Below are 17,651 nucleotides of genomic sequence, written 5' to 3'. Positions count from 1 at the left end.
GGGCCCTCAAGCTTGTTACCCGTCATAGCCTCTTACATTTTCTGTAGGTTTACCTTTATATGTTGTGTGAATGGATTTCCAGCCTGGCACCACTGTATGGCATGGTAGCCCTAATCTTTAGGATTTAATATGCTATGTCTTTAGTGCTGCTTCAAAACCCTAATCCAGAAAGATTTTATTCTAGCCCTCTAACCTCCTTAGCGGTAATCACGAGTCCAGCCCAGGGTGGGAAAAAAAAAAAAAAACAAGCCAGGAGCAGTAACCCCGAGCTATACTCCTGATAGCTATCAGGAGGTCTATGCAGAGCAATGCGCGCAGTGGGCATTTTCATTCACCTCCGGGACGATCTCAACGTCTGCTACTATTCTTCTTCCTCTCCTCCGAGGCTCTGCTTCCCCCTGATGAAATTGCTGTCTATCATCATGACGATAGCCGGCAATCTCACTACAGGGTTACAGCGCCACCCAGAGGATGGAGGGAAAACTGAAGTGCAGGATCCCAGGGAGGTGAGGGATTGCTGGGCTGCTGCAGAACTCCCTAGCAGAATGATCTTTTTCCAGGTTTTAGGATCTAAAAGCCTGCAAAAAAAAAATTGCACCGCATTTAGACCCTAAAATCCAGAAAGAATCATACCGGTATGGAGGCTGCCATATTTATTTCCTTATAGGCAAAACCAGTTGCCTGGCTGTCCTGCTAATCTTCTGCCTTTAAGGCAGGGGTCACACTTGTCTCTGTTTTCTGAAGGCAAGTGTGACCACTGCTGGTTGTTGTTTTTTTTCTGTTTGTATGCAGAATTTTTTTTTCACAGAAGCTAATGTAATTGATAGCAAAATCTGACAAAATGGGTAGAATTATGTTGCAGGATGTCAGTTTTTTTTTCTTCTGCGCTCAAATCTGCATTCAAGTGTAAACTAGCCCATTGATTAACAGGAGTACTCAGTTGAAATCAGTTTTTCTGTGCAGAAAACATGCATGAAAGGAGTGACCCCTGCCTAATGCTTTTAGGCATAGACCCTGAACAAGCATGCAGCAGATCAGGTGTTTGACACTGATTAGCTGCATGCTTGTTTCTGGTGTTAAGCGGACACTCCTGCAGCCAAATAGATTAGCTGGGCTGCCAGGCAACTTTTTTTTTTTTTTTTTTTTAAAGGAAATAAATATGGCAGCCTCCATATTCTCTTAACTTCAGTTGCCCTTTAAGAATTGTTTTTATAGAACCACTGTGTGTCCAGCTGGGGAGTATTTCCTGTTAGGCTCACAACGGCCTTACAGGATAAGCAAAATTGTAACATACTAAATAAGCCTCAAAATTATCCTCTAACCCAGAAGACACTAGAACAAACCAGTGAAACTGACTGCTTCAGTTAATGATTTAGACGCAGACTTCACCAGCAGGGCAAGTTCGAGCTCCAAAAGGTAACACCAGTGCCCCTATAACCCCAGGTCTCCCCCTAGGGCCAGGGCAGAGGCAAGAGAGGCTCCAGCCTCAGGGCGCAGTGTAGGAGGGGGCGCACAACTCAGCTATAATTCCAAGATTGTGTTTGAAATGGAGAGAAATAATAAAAAGGGATACATGGCAGTGACTGCAAGGCAGATAATTGGAGATTAGGCTCCCTGCACACTGCATATCCGTTTTCCGATTCCGATTCCGTTTCCGATTTTCCTTGAATACATTCAACAGAAAAACGGATCAAAAAACGCAGCATGCAGTTAAGATTAAAAATCGGAATCGGATGTAAAAACAGATTAAAAAGCGGAATCGGAATCTGAAATGCATGCAGTGTGCAAGAGGCCTTAGGCTCCCTGCACACTGCAAATCCGTTTTCCGATTCCGATTCCGTTTCCGATTTTCCTTGAATACATTCAACAGAAAAACGGATCAAAAAACGCAGCATGCAGTTAAGATTAAAAATCTGAATCGGAATCGGATGTAAAAACAGATTTAAAGCGGAATCGGAATCTGAAATGCATGCAGTGTGCAAGAGGCCTTAAGGTGTTTGGGACCCATGGTGCCTCTTAAGGTGGCCACACGATACAATAAAATGATCCGATTTTACAGTAATTCGATAAAAACGATCGTATCTCCCGAAAAAAATCAAAAGCTTTTTCTTCATTCGACTGAAAATCCGATCGGATTTCCCGTTTTCTTCGATTTTAATCGATCCGGACTGCCAGATTTTTCTTCAATCTTTCTATAGATTGTATGGTGTGTGTTGGATTGTTAATTTATTAATATACACACCCTAGCAATTTTGTTAGTTTCCAATCATAATTGGGGGGAAAATTGAACATATGTGTGGTACATTGGTCATATTTTTGAAATGTTACAATCAGTTAGAAAAATTGATTGCAATTCTTAAATTGAACAGATATTTAAAAAATTGTATGGTGTGTGGCCACCTTTAGTCTAATAGCAATCAGTGTGTGACAGCTGGGGTGGGAGGGATGGAGGGGCGCACTTTGGGGTCCCAGCCTTGGGTGCTGGAAGACCTTGTCTCCACTACCCCACACTAAATTCAGCCCCTTCGCTGTACTGGATTCCCCCCTTCCCTGCATGATCAGCATTGTAACTCACCTGTCCATGCTCCTCATCTTCATCTTGCTGCCTCTCTCAACCACAGTATTAGCTCTCTATTTTGCCTGTGCTGGTTATGATCACTCCTATAGAGGCTTTAAATGGTAGTAATCATTAACAATTTGTTCCCCTTCTTGCACCTTTGACACTGCGGTTGTTTTTAGCAATTGCTACAGCACACCAAAATCTGCAATGTATAGTGTGCTTGGGGGCCCAATGTAAAACTGGCATGGCAGCCCACATCTCCTTAGCTATGCAACTGCACAGAAGAGTGTGTGGGGTGGGGTCTGGCAGCATGGAGGGCATAGCAGCCCTTCGGGGGCCTGGGGCAATTGCCCTGATGGTAGTACCGGCCCTGTTCGCCAGTGCCCTCCTGATGTTGGGAATAGTGTTACATCACCGCTTGCCCATGGAGCACGGCATAGGTTTCTTACTTGCATTACTTCTGAACAGAGAAGCAGAGAGCAATTAACGCACCAAAGAGGATTCTGAGATGTCCACACTAACAAGCCAATTATCTTTACTGGAATTTAAACAACCTAGGCCAATTTGCAAATAACTTTCTCCTAGGAGATAATTTTTCTTCTTTAAAAAGAATGTGTATTAAAAAAAAAAAAAAAGCCCCTTGGGGTACTCACCTCGGGAGGGGGAACCCTCTGGATCCTATCGAGGCTTCCCCCATCCTCCTGTGTCCCATGGTGGTCTTGCCAGAGGGTCCCCGAATGGCAGCCATGTAAATATTTACCATGTTGGCTCGGAAATAGCTGATCCCAGTCAGATCCACTCTACCGCGCAGGTGCAAGATGCCTGCACAGTAGAGCAGACCCGATTGGGATCGGCCATTAACGATGCGAGAGCTGCAACAACGCCACCCGCTGGAGCCAGGGAAGGCATATTTACATGGCCTCAGTTTGGGGACCTCTAGCGAGACCAGGGTGGTACAGAGGACGGGGAAAGCCGCAATAGGATCCAGAGGCTTCCCCCTCGAGGCACGTACCCCCACCCCCGGGACATTTTTTAGGACAGAGTCTCTTTAACCTCCTTGACGGTTATCCCGAGCTCAGCTCGGCGTAACCTGCGCAGGAGGATTTCTCAGGCCCCGCTGGGCGGATTTTAAATTTTTTTTTTATTGCACGCAGCTAGCACTGTGCTAGCTGAGTGCATTTCTCGCTTGCCGCCCCCCCCTCCAGACCCCTTGCGCAGCCTGGCCAATCAGTGCCAGGCAGCACTGAGGGGTGGATCGGGATTCCCTCTGACGTCGGTGACGTCATCCCGCCCCATCGCCGAGGCGACCGGGGAAGCCCAGCAGGAAATTCCATTCTGAACGGGATTTCCTGCTTACTCTGAAAGCCGGAGGATTTTTTTTTTTTTTTTAAAGTGTTGTGCTGCCCCCTTGCCGTGGGAATTGGACCGGCAAGGGGGTCAAAATAACTTCAGTACTCTGCAATTGAAAAATATCCACAAGTCGAAAAAGTACTGTTAATTTTAAATATTTTCTTGCTTGCTGGTGGTTGAAAAAGGCATTTTATGAGAAGGTGTGAACATATCACCCGTGAGAAAACTCAGGGGCAAAGGTGAATTGTGTATGGCCCCTAGTGTTATAAATAGGAAGACACATCGTCATTTTAGGAATTGCAAACTTCTTTGTACAAACTGCATTTATTGAAGAACAAACTAATTAAACAGCATCTGTAACATTTACAAAACTGCGAGCGTTTCCCACGGTAACAGAACAGTGGTTTCCAGGTGGAATGGACTGGCAGGTCCGGGGATCTCTGTCATCCTCACGCGCTCATGATGCACTGGATGAACTGCAATGAGAGAAAACAAGTCAGAGGGCTTCTTGCCTGTGTTAGGGATGGCCAATGAGAGGCAAAACATTCTGTTGATGCAGGGTTATGCAAAAACATGCAGCTTGAAATAAACCAATTTAAATGTTAGTGGGGCTTGAATGGTCCATTTTCAAGCTGTATACATTGGCATACAAAATTTGCATAAGCCTGCGTCAGCTCAGAATTACCTGCATCTAATTATCCCTAGTCTGGGTGTCATTTGCACTCAAACACGCCCAGAGGTGCTTATCGTGACCTTGAGTGTGTACGCCTATTTTTATTGTCTGAGGAAGCGGGAATATACCTGCGAAAAGCGTTGCAAAAACCCCTGGAGTGTACCAATAAATGTGATGATTTTGAATACACAGTTTTTGTGTCTGCTTGCGGGGGGTAAGTCCATCACTGCCTCCTAAGCAAAATTTTAAAAGTTTTAAGAATTGATTTTATCCTGTTGGCGCCTCTGTTCTTTATTACGTTATATCTAATATCCACCCCTGGTGGAGAGGGATACCCCTTTCTTTCTCCTGTCTACAGAGAGAGACTTCTTAATCCTGAGTGCGGACAGGCTAATCTCCTCACCTGCCTATACAGTGGTTACCTGGAGGTAACCCTGGTTTGTGAGTATATATTATACTCGTTTCATTTACCCAATTGTCAATACTTACTACACTATATTGGGCTCTAGGTTCTCTTTTTACATATACTCAGTAATACAGCAACAGGGGATGCAGAGGTTGTGACTGCACCAGGGACTCCCGACTTGAGCCCAGATGGGGGTCCTAGCCAGCTGCTTTATTGGGGCCTTTGTTGAGGCTGTAGCTGTAATCACTTCATATGTGTTTTCATTAGGTTGAATTGCTAACCAACCATCTTCTCTCCTTACACCCCTCACACAATAGCCACCATTGAATTGATTGATTGATTTAGGTGGTCTGTATCATGTAATTATAGCTACAGTTGGGGGAAGGGAATACTAAATGCAGTTAAATTGTACTTGAAATCAATGAATAGCCTGTTTTTATACTTACCTGAGGCTACCTCCAACCCCGCTGAGATCCATGGAGTCCCTTCTCCTCGGCCACTCAGTTCTGCCGCTATGTGGCCCGGTAATCGGGCCGGCCACACTCTTCAGCACATGCGCAGCTGGGCCACATGCTCACTGTCGCACTCGGGAGCATTTTGTGTCTACCGGGCCAGAGAGCAGCAGGACTGTGAAGGACTCCACTTTAAGTGTCAGCTTGAATGGGTGCCGGCTTAATGAATAGGAAGTGCCGAGATTTGAACATGGGTATCCTATGGAACTGACTAAGCTCTAACCACTTTATTGCAACCATTCTTTCCTTGTAATTAGGCTTTAAGGGTGAGGTTACAGGAGCGATAAGGGTCACAATTAGGAAGTTACAGATCGTTCACCAAACCAATAAGACCCAATAGATGCAGGGGAACCCAGAACCAGGTTTTGTTTGGGACTCATAACCTTTTGTTGCATTTCACTGGACATTACTCAAGTAGCCCTAAGCTTATGCTGGGTCTATGTAACCTCTGATCAACTCCATCATCATGTGGTCAGTTCATAGTCACCGTAAAACATGGCATCCCTCCCCCGCTGTACTTACATCATCAAACTGGAAGGTGGCCGTTCCCTGCTGGGTTTTGTCTCTTTTCCTGAACATATCTGCAAGAGAGACAGAGATGTACAAGTTCATTCAGCAGAAAGTACTGAGCTAACCAGGCTGCGTGTTTATTTATCTAACACCTTTCACAGCATTAGGAGAAAGGCCTTGCATTAGGACTGGGGTCAGGAACCTTTTTGTCTGAGAGAGCCATAAACACCACATATTTTAAAGTGTAATTCCGTGAGAGCCATACAGCATGTTTCAAATTAGGACAGTAGGGCTCACGTCCCTCTTGCCATGGTGATGTGTATACAGTTGATCCGCCGGGCAGCGGAAGTGTCAGACACGTCTTCAGCTTCTCTTGGGTTTCAGCAACATCAGCAATTTACCCGAGAGCCAGACAGGAGACATACCGACTAACAGCTTGTACTGTTAAGTGACAGGCAGCCTATTGGGCCAATCAAAGTGTTGAGATCTCGTTCTACAAAGTCACTGGACCTGACAGGATCCAGAGTGGGACATTTGGACCAGCCGTTTGTTTTAGGGTAGCGCGAGTAAGTTAGTAGTGCATGCTACAGCAGTAGCATGCACTTTTTTCAAAATTTTACTTGCGCTGCCACACTAAGCTGTGCTGCTTGAGCAGTGTAGCTTAGTGAATCAACCCCTTACTGATTTGTCTGCCACATCTGGCTCTTGTGACGGTTCTCACATAAGCGATGAGCTTTCTATCCAATCGCAAACGTGTCTCCAGCACCATTTTTGGAGCGTTTTTTATTCAGTAGAAAGTATAGAGAAATCTAAAAAGCGCTTTGAACTGCAATTTTCCGAGCACTTTAATGGGAAAAAAAATTGTATTTATTAATTTCCAGGTCAAAGAGTTCACTTCCTGACACATACATATACACACATACACACATATCTCCCACCCAGCGCTTAGAACACCATTTTTGTACACGAAAATCATTCTTAGAGTGCTTAAAAAAAAAACCCTAGAATTCGCTCAGCTCCTATGATAGCATTGGCGATTTTTTTAATGTGAACAAGGCCTAAATGAACACAGAAAATAAAAAAAAAAATAAAAAAATGACGGTAGGCTGAGACAGACACTTGTTGCTGTATGCTTCATCCCCTGTTGCCTGATGAAGCGGGGCCACACCTGCAAAACGCGTTGCAACTTTTTTTTTGGGAGTATATTAATAAATCTAAACCTTTGAAAATTGACAGTTTCATGCTGCTTTGAGGAGGCAAGTCCACCACTGCCTCCTCAGCAATTTTGAAGTTTTTAAGCATATTTTATCCTGTTGGCGCCTCTGTTCAATTCCTGCGATAACTGAACACAGAGTACGTCGCTTTCCTTGCCTTGGCGATGTCCGGATCTGTATCCGACCTATAAATCATGTCCAGATGACCTTCTGAAACAGCACTATATAATAAGTGTTGCTTTTCCTAATAGAAATATGCTACTAAGGAAATCAGATTAGTCTACATTTCGCTGAACTGCCTCTTTAATTAATGTTCCCTCTCCAGGCCGCCATGGATAGTGGGGGATAAATGTAATTAGTCTTCCAGCTATTGCTGGCGGCCGAATTACATAGTTACTTTGGTTGAAAAAAGACATACGTCCATCGAGTTCAAGCACTGAACAAAGTACAACACCAGCCTGCTCCCTCACATATCCTTGTTGATCCAGAGGAAGGAGAAAAAACCCTTACAAGACATGGTCCAATTAGCCCCAAAAGGGAAAATAAATTCCTTCCCGACTCCGGATGGCAATCAGATAACATCCCTGGGCATTACCTAGTAATTGTAGCCATGGATGTCTTTCAACGCAAGGAAAGCATCTAAGCCCCCTTCAAATGCAGGTATAGAGTTTGCCATAACGACTTCCTGTGACAATGCATTCCACATCTTAATCACTCTTACTGTAAAGAACCCTTTCCTAAATAAAAGTCTAAAACATTTTTCCTCCAAGTGCAGATCATGTCCTCTAGTCCTCTGAGAAGGCCTAGGGACAAAAAAAAAAAAAAAAAAAAAGTGTTTTTTACAGTGTTTTAAAAGTAATTTGAGCTCAGCCTTTTGACTGCGCTCAAGTTACTATCTGATCACCGTAACTGCCATTACAGCCTATGGTGGCGCCAGCTGCGCCCGAATATCCTGCCCTGTTTAAGACTCTGAGCACCTCTCATGGGCATGCCTTTAAGACCCTGACCAGTACTGCAATGTACTTAAAGATGCATACCTTTCTGTAGCTTGTGCTTTCCTCTTTCACTTGATGCCTGAATCCCCATTCTACACAAAATAGTTTCCGTTCGATTTCAATTTATAAATCACAGCTGCCATCTTGGCTATATTATAACTCCTGGGTCACCTCTGTCTTCTCTGTTAGAGAAGTGCATCACTGAATGAAGCAGGAAGAGGAAGTGACGCGCATGGCCATTGCAAGAGGCTCCTCCAGAGGGGTCATAGCACAACTTTGTTGGAAGTCGTCTGACTTAAAGGGACCTTGAGCACCTCTCATGGGTATACCTTTAACAGCCCCCCCCCCCCCCCCCGATCTGTGTGGCCCATCCCACAGAGTGAGGTCAAGGCCATAACTGTTTCCTGTCCGTGAACCTCAATGCATTGTGGGAAATAACAGCTGTTTCCAACTGCCAAGCAAGCAATTTATCTCTGTCCGTACAATATATATTTTTATATTACATTCCGGGAATTTGATTGTAAGTTGAATTTGCTTGTGAGTTGAGTCATGCGTCATACATAGTGAAACTTACATAGAGTGTTGTATATTCTGTACATGGAGACAACATTTTGTTTATATGTATGACAACTTGTAACTAGAGTAGTCTCCCCTCCATGTCTGCAAGCAGTAAAGATAATGACCTGCAGGCCCAAGGTAGATCACACAACATGAATAAATTATATGGGAATAGCAATCTTGATCTCTCTTCTATTTTTAACTTCTCACTTAGCAGCGTATTGATTTTTTTCCCCCTACCACTATATAATCGGTAAAGTTTCTGTTTCAGTTATTTGGCGCCCTATCATCGCTCCTCCCTTCTCCATTGCAGGGTATAGTTTTTTTGCGCACTGCACAGCACCATTGCCCCAATGCCTGGGTAGCAGTCATAAAGGGCGACACTTACTGCACAAGCTTCTACCAGGACCCAACCAGCCACATAGCCCGGCGTTCTTACCTGTTGCGGATCTAAGCTTCAGACAGCAGGCAATATAGTCATCAAATGCGATCGCTCCCTGGCTGCTGTAGCGTTTGGCAATGATATTCACAGCTTGTGGGGTGAACCTATAGCCTGCAACAGACAACACAGATATTTTATGTCTTAACACCAAGAAAGATATGTTAAAAATTCAGCAGCAGCAAAAGCAAATACAACACTGGGATGCACAAAACAGGAAATAAAACTCATGAGAGTACAATAAAATCCATTTAACCATTTCACCCCAAAGGGGATTTTACCCTAACGGACAAGAGCAAGTTTCACCTTTCAGTGCTCATCCCTTTAATTTGCCAGTAGCTTAATCACTACTAATCACAATTAAAGGGGAACTGAAGTGAGAGGTATACGGAGGCTGCCATATTTATTTCCTTTTAATCAATACTAGTTTACTGCAGTGAGATAGACCAGTAGGGCTGCCAGGCGAGTCTGAATAACACCAGAAACAACCATGCAGCTAGTCTTGTCAGATCTGACATTAATGTCAGAAACACCTGATTTGTTGCATGCCTGTTCAGGGTCTATGGCTAAAAGTATTAGAGGAAGAGGATCAGCAGGAGAGCCAGGCAACTGGTAGTGCTTAGATGGAAATAAATATGGCAACCTCCATATCCCTCTCACTTCAATTGTCCTTTAACCACCCTGGCGTTCTGATTAAATCGCCAGGGTGGCTGCGGGAGGGTTTTTTTTAAATAAAAAAAAAACTATTTCATGCAGCCAACTGAAAGTTGGCTGCATGAAAGCCCACTAGAGGGCGCTCCGGAGGCGATCTTCCGATCGCCTCCGGCGCCCAGAATAAACAAGGAAGGCCGCAATGAGCGGCCTTCCTTGTTTTGCTTATATCGTCGCCATAGCGACGAGCGGAGTGACGTCATCGACGTCAGCCGCCTCCGATCCAGCCCTTAGCGCTGGCCGGAACTTTTTGTTCCGGCTACGCTGGGCTCAGGCGGCTGGGGGGACCCTCTTTCGCCGCTGCTCGCGGCGAATCGCCGCAGAGCGGCGGCGATCAGGCAGCACACGCGGCTGGCAAAGTGCCGGCTGCGTGTGCTGCTTTTTATTTCATTCAAATCGGCCCAGCAGGGCCTGAGCGGCAGCCGCTGGCGGTGTTGGACGAGCTGAGCTCGTCCAGACCGCTCAGCTGGTTAAAGGACTTCCGAGGCCAAATGTTAAAAAAAGTGAAATACCTGGTTCACTTTTGTAGGCACGGAGGACGCCGTCCGCGCCCTCCCACCGGGTCCCCGCCGCTCAATAACCCCCCCGGGCCGCTCCCAACGCCACGACCCGGGTCGGGCTCTCCTGCCTGCACTAATATGGCCGCCGGAGCTGGCCGCGGCTGCGCAGCTCTAGGGCCAGCCCCCCGATCTACACTACAGGCTGTTTCTTGCTGCGTGGATCGGGGAGGTTGGCCTTAGAGCTGCGCAGCCGCACTCGCGGCTATGCGGACTGCGCAGCCGCGGCCAGCTTATGCGGCCATATTAGTGCAGGCAGGAGAGCCCGACCCGGGTCGTGGGGTCAGGAGCGGCCCGGGGGGCTATTGAGCGGCGGGGACCCGGCGGAGCAGCGCAGAGGACGTCCTCCATGCCTACAAAAGCGAACCAGGTATTTCACTTTTTTTTTTAACATTTGACCTCAGAAGTCCTTTAAATGATAGAATATATATATATATATATATATATATATATATATATATATATATATATATATATATATATATATATATATATATATATATATATATATATATATATATATATATATATATATATATATATATATATATATATATATATATATATATTTTCACCACAAATTAGGCTTTTGGGGGTTGATATTGGTGTTCAGTAATTACTTCATTTTCTATGCTATTTCAAAAGGAAGGGAAAAAAAAAAAAAAAAAAAAAAAAAAAAAAAAATTCTCCAATTTCATACCCTATAGTTTTGGGTACTTTTCCGTTATGTGTGCGCATCCACTAGGTGGCGTTAATTACTATTCCCCCTTCAGGCCGCCATGGATAGTAGGGAAAGATGCAACTCTGGTGGAGTTTTATCGCCACCTAGTGGATGCGCCCGGCTAACGGAAAAGTACCAAACACTGCTACTGTGCATAAAACCCACACATTTTATCTGCCTATTTTTCCTGGTTATTACAAGATTTGAATTATGTCCCTAGTACAAAGTATGGTGACAATTTATTCTTTGGAAATAAAAAAGGTGTATGCACGGGAACGCAAGTGCACAAAATAAGGGACACTCCTGGACCATCCCTGCTGCACCATATTTTAAGGTCCTCCGATACTGGAAGAGTCCACATGTGTGAATGACTAAATATCCTTATGACACCTGTGCAGTGGAAATGCAAAGAGGAACTGAAGAGAGAGGTATATGGAGGCTGTCATGTTTATTTCCTTTTAGACAATACCAGTTGCCTGGTAGCCCTGCTGATCCTCTGCCTCTAATACTATTAGCCATAGCCCCTGAACAAGCATGCAGAAGATCAGGTGTTTCAGACTTTAAAGTCAGATCTGACAAGACTAGCTGCATCCTTGTTTCTGGTGTTATTCAGATACTACTGCAGAGAAATAGACCAGCAGGGCTGCCAGGCAACTGGTATTGATTAAAAGGAAATAAACATGACAGCCTCCATATACATCTCTCTTCAGTTCCTCTTTAAACCCATTTTTAGAAAAACATTCCTGCACAAATTATTAAAGTGGACCTCCGGTGTAAAAACAAGCCACACTATCATCACAGGCAGCAGAAGATAAAACATTGGGCTCTATTCACAATAATCAGTTCGGTAAAATCATTTTGGTCAGTAAAATACCTCATGCGGTATTTTACACTTTTTTTCCCCCAAATTCACAAAAGTTTTCCCCCCCCATGAGGCAGAAGTTCAGTAATTTACCGAACGAACTGCCTCAATTCACTAAGCCTTGCTCGGTAAGTGTCACTTACCAGCCTTCTAGCAGGGCAGCAGGCAGGGAGCTGTGTGTGAGGTTTTCTGTCCTGTGCATACTGTCATCCCTTCAGATGTGCTGCAGCCACCAGGGGGAGCTCTTCTGTGTGCTACAATACAGATATGCATATCTAAAGGGATGCAGTGATGCCAACAGAATTGTCAGCTTCTTCTGCATTAATACACTGAAAGACCCACCGGCATCCCTATTGCATCCAATCAGGCTGAGAAGCAGGGCTGTGTGGCTCTCCCCATAGGCTGTCTGTCAAATCTACCGCACAGACAGCATGGGGAGAGCTCGTCATCGGCTGCTGTGAGCTGGAGGGGAAAAAAAAAAAAAAAAAAAACAGAATACTTGTGGCCGGTAAATGACATGCGGAAATCTTTAAATGTACATTTCTCAAGGTGATTACCGCACAAGTCGGTAATTTACCTCACTAGTCGGGAACTGTGATTTTCTGTGGGGTGATAGGTTTAGTGAATTGGAATGTGGGAAGGTGATCGGTAAAATCAGCTGTTTTCAGCATTACCGAATGCGGTAATGCTTTGTGAATGGAGCCCAGAGTAGCTAGAAAAACAATGTCTGAGAACTGAACACTTCTATAATACAATCCAGGTATTGTTGGCTAGCCACGCCCCGTCTGAAAAACTGCCACGGCAGTTTCCTATCTTTGCAAAGACTGCTAAGAGATTGAGTCACCTGTGGGTGGGAGGAGCCTCAGTGAGGCTGGAGAGACACTGCTTCTACCTGTGCCACTGAGCCAGCCTACCAGCAGAGTTCCCCTTTCAGTTAAATCAATCAGAGTAGAGCCAAAGATGTAAATAGGAGCACAAGGAGAGGATTCCCCTGCATTTACCCATCCCCGTCAGAGCCTTCTGCAGCTCGTCCGGATTCACAGTCCCACTCCGGTCGGCATCGAAGCTCATGAAGTTCTGCATCCAGCTGTTCAGGACCATCCCCAGCTCTTTAAACTCGTTGAAGCCCAGCTTGCCGGTCGCATCTTTCTGAGTGAGGATTAAACATTAAGGAAAAACAAATCTCCAATGATGCAACAAGGTCTTCAGCAATCTATAGATCACTTTCCAGTTTGCCTGGCCACGTTGCGCTTCGTCAAGCATGTGCGGCCCGGCCGCAGTACTACTCCCAGCGTCAGGAGCGCGACAAGGGAGCGCACCGGGCTGAGTCGCACATGTGCAATGAAGCACGACTTAGCCAGGCTTTCAGGCAGCATTGCAGGTGACCAAAGCCACCTGGGGACACAGCAAGGGACTGAGTGCCTCAAGGGGGCTTAAGGAAGCCCCAGGTAAGTATGGTACCGGAGATAGCTTTATTCTCAGGTTCTCTTTAAAAACAAAAAGAATTCTGTATCAACTCCATCAGTCTGCAAAATAAACAAGTTTAGTTCTATACATTCACATCAAGCCACGGTGGTGCGAAATCCACCTGGTTCAACCTACGCAAGCGTCCTATAAGCAGGACATGCATTGCAGTGCATAGCACATTCTGGATCCTTACATATCAACGCTACACTATTGGAACACTGGAAACCAGCACCACCACCACAGATTGTGAACGGTTTCAGGCTGAAATCGATTCACAATCTGTTTGCAGTAAAGGCAGCCATACGATCCCTTTCTGATCAGATTCGATCAGAGAGGGATCTATCTGTTGGTCGAATCTGATGGCAAATCGACCAGTGTATGGCTACCTTTACAGCAGAGATGTTCTTTGCTATATATAAAAGATTCCGTGCATACAATCAGATATGAATCTAGGACTTTAAAAAGACGGCGACTGCTTTATTGCAGCAGCACAAGTAACCTTTTGATTGGTTTATGGTTTTATTTTTCTAGACTAAGCAGAGCTGTTACTGTATACATAAGTTATTTGTGATGACCATTATCTGAGAAATAGAACATTTTATCAGATCTTTCCTTTTGATTACAGTTTGTAATAGGAGTCAGTATTTAACGACCCTTGACTCCAGGTATCCAAAAATTGCTCTAACTCAACAGTCCTGCTAAACCCTCAACCCCCCCCCCCCCCCTTTTCCCCCCCAATTGGCAAAAATCGCTGTGCTGGTTTATGCCTCTAGCATCTCCGAAGCAGTCAGAAGCTCATTGAGTGCCCCCATCTGTGCTGCCCACCAGGAGAGGTGGCTTAACCACTTGCTGACTGAGGGTTTTTTCCCCTTGTGGACCAGAGCAATTTTCACCTATCAGCGCTCATCCCTTTCTTTCACCAATAACGTAATTACTACTAATCACAGCGTAATAATCTATATCTTGTTTTTCTCGCCACCAATTAGGCTTTCTTTGGGGGGTACAGTATATCAGTATGCTAAGAATTATTTTATCCTAAATGCATTTTAACATGAATAATACGTTTTTATTGTTTTTGCTCAATGACACTTTCATTGAAGTACGCCAGAGCTAAAAATCTATGAACTATTGACCCTTTTTCTCTCTTTACGGGCTCTCAGAAGCAATTTTCTGATAGGAAAGCGTTTTATACTTGTGATTACTGTATTTTTGGACTATACGCCCCACTTTTCCCCCCAAAAAAGTGTGTGTGTGTGTGTGTGTGTGTGTGTGGGGGGGGGGGGGGGGGGGGGGGAGGGAGTCACTGCATCTTATAGTCCAAATGCAGGGAGTTCCTGACTTGTGAACGCCTGCCAATACGAAACTCCAACCTGCCGTAATGTCAAGGACACCCTGTACTGTGCCCATGCAGAAGAGGACACGGGGACACAAAGGTGCATGGAGGACACAAGGGAGACACAAAGTGGCATAGAGGAGACACGGAGGACAGAGGCGGACACAAGAGGTACAAGGGGGCATGAGATAAAGGGGGGGGGGGGGCATAATACAAAAGATGCCCCTTCATCATGGATATACCAGGTTTAGTATACATTTTTTCCCCTGGTTTTGTCATCTAAACCTAGGTGCGGCTTATGGTCAGGAGCGTCTTATAGTCTGAAAAGTACGGTACTTATCAGTGAGTGTTACATTGTAGTCTGAATCAGTCCTGTCTCAGACAGGAACTGCCACTTACATACCTGATATTTAACTCTTTCAGGCAGAGCAAGAAGAAAAAAGGAACACAGCCTAGTTATTTGTGTGCTAGGCTCTGTACATACACATCTATCTCATGTCACCTAGGGTATCCTTTAAGAATATTTTAGAATTCCAGGTGAGGGAGTTAAATTGTAATAGTGGATTGTACCTTTATACACTGGAAATGGATTATAAAGTACACTGGAGGTTGTCCAATTACCTATCTGGGAGTTGCCCTCAATAAGGCACATCAAAGGACCTGTGTGTTTGTCACCTACATCTCCTGTGCTTCTGGAAGGTTGCTGGAGATCATGTCACAACATCTATAAAATGTTCTTCTCTCATATTGCATGCCTCAGACCAGTAGTTTGTGGCAGGTGGATTATGTTCCATGTTCATAAATGCCCAACTGCACAAGAGGCTTTCGGTCGAGATAAAGTGGAACTGCAGATATTATTAAAAACAAACATTTTCACTTACTTGGGGCTTCTGCAAGCCCCTTGTAGACGTCCTGTCCCGCGCCGTCCTCTACGATCCTTTGTTCCTCGCCGCCAGCTAGTTTAGTTCCTCAACTTGGAAGTCAAGGGCCTACTGCGCCTGCGCAGCCCTGCCAACCGTATCCTTTTTTTCCGTGTTCCCATCTGCAATAGCGCTATTGCGGACTGGATCGCGAAGAAGGATATGTGTGGCCAGAGCCAATGGCCCGACGGCGAAGCCAAAAGTAGCTGGCGGCAAAAGTAGCTGCCAGGCGCAGTGGCCCGACAGTGAAACTGAAAGTAGCTGGCAGTGGGGAGCATGGAGAATCATAGAGAACCGGCGCGGTACAGGACGGCTGCAAGGGGCTTGCAGAAGCCCCAGGTAAGTGAAACTGTTAGTTTTAAGACTATCTTCAGTTCCGCTTTAAAACCCATCCAGAGACAACAGCGAAGCATTTGCTGATTGCGGCTCGCAGACTAAATGTAAACGTAGGAGACATATGTCTCCTTTGTTTACATTGTACGGTGCTGCTGCGCAGCAGCGCCGTAAGGCAGATCGGCGATCCCCGGCCAATCAGCGGCCGGGGATTGCCGCCATGTGACAGGGGACGTCCCGTCACTGGCTGCACAGGACGGATAGTGTCCTGTGCAGCCCGGATCACCGGGGGTGACAGGTAGGAGAGGGAGGGGGGTGGGAATTTCGCTGCGGAGGGGGGCTTTGAGGTGCCCCCCCCGCAAACCTCAGGCAGGCAGGAGCGATCAGACCCCCCCTGCACATCATCCCCATAGGGGGGAGAAAAGGGGGGGGCGATCTGGTCGCTCTGCCTGCCCGCTGATCTGTGCTGGGGGCTGCACAGCCCACCCAGCACAGTTCACTAAAAACAGCGCTGGTCCTTAAGGGGGGGGGGGGGGGGTAAAGGCTGGGTCCTCAAGTCGTTAAAGCCCAATTCCTCACCATGAATGGAGATTTATTTTTTCCTTTCATTCCTAACGTACAAATGAAAGAAAGGCTTATCTGTTCCTGTCTGCAAAAATAACAATTTCTGAGGAAGTCTCATTAACACACAAACAGTGAATAGACTAGCAGTAGCTGCCCTGTCATTTGGTCACTGAGGTATGGAGTCCCCTCAGCCATGAACAGGTTAATCAGGACAGGAAATGTCAGTTTCTAGTTCCTGTTAAAAACTTGCTGCGTAATTGCTAAATGAGTCACTTTAGCCTCTGGTGAAATTTGGCTTCTCCCCCTGACAGAACTGCAGGAGGAGAAGGAGGGAAAACTGTACATACCAAACTACTGCAGTATGGGGGTGGAGGGGGCGCCAAAAGCTGACCTATCCCTGATGTGAGCAAGATAACAGCACATTACACAAGGATACATCCAGCATAGCGATCATCAGTCTGCAGGTCTCCAGGTTAAAGGCTGAAAGGAGAAAAAAAAAAAACTAGATCCGATTAATGTAGGTCACGCCATAAAAACCACAACATCATGCACTTGTTTTATGCATTTCTTAGCCAGTCCATTGTGACTCTGCAGAGGGGATCTGAACACTGTCCAGGTCATACAGCTATGAATTACTACATCATCATTTACACACAAAGAACGACATTTTCCACAACATCTGACAGCTAAACCTTGCTCCATAAACAACCGTCTATATCAGTGATGGCTAACCTTAGCACCCCAGCTGTGACAAAACTACAAATCCCATCATGCCTCTGCCTCCCCGAGTTATGCTTAGAGCTGTCAGAGTATTGCAATGCCTCATGGGACTTGTAGTTCCACCACAGTTTGAGTGCCAAGGTTAGCCATCACTGGTCTATATAGTGTTCTATAGAACAGACAACTGGAGTTTGTGTGGAAGGGAATCGGCATGATTCAGAGATTTTTTTTCACCTTTTCTATGTT

At 45.5% G+C, this 17,651-nt stretch overlaps 1 protein-coding gene across 1 annotated transcript in view; it reads right to left on the bottom strand.

Moving 5' to 3' along the window:
* Positions 1–4,215: 4,215 nt before the first annotated feature.
* The window catches only part of LOC137518105 (sorcin-like), a 39,755-nt gene continuing 26,319 nt past the window's right edge, over positions 4,216–17,651 (bottom strand). The window contains exons 4-8 of the mRNA XM_068235437.1: positions 17,122–17,165; positions 13,070–13,217; positions 9,218–9,331; positions 6,024–6,082; positions 4,216–4,386 (exon numbers count right to left, since the gene is read on the bottom strand). Of these exons, the coding sequence (XP_068091538.1) occupies positions 4,360–4,386; positions 6,024–6,082; positions 9,218–9,331; positions 13,070–13,217; positions 17,122–17,165 (392 nt within the window). The 3' untranslated portion in view covers positions 4,216–4,359. The remainder of the gene's footprint in view (positions 4,387–6,023; positions 6,083–9,217; positions 9,332–13,069; positions 13,218–17,121; positions 17,166–17,651) is intronic.

Source organism: Hyperolius riggenbachi, chromosome 5 (genome assembly GCF_040937935.1).
Source record: "Hyperolius riggenbachi isolate aHypRig1 chromosome 5, aHypRig1.pri, whole genome shotgun sequence".
Taxonomy (NCBI): Eukaryota; Metazoa; Chordata; class Amphibia; order Anura; family Hyperoliidae; genus Hyperolius; species Hyperolius riggenbachi.
The sequence above is the reverse complement of the archived record's forward strand: the minus strand, read 5'-3'. Positions and strand labels throughout refer to the sequence as shown.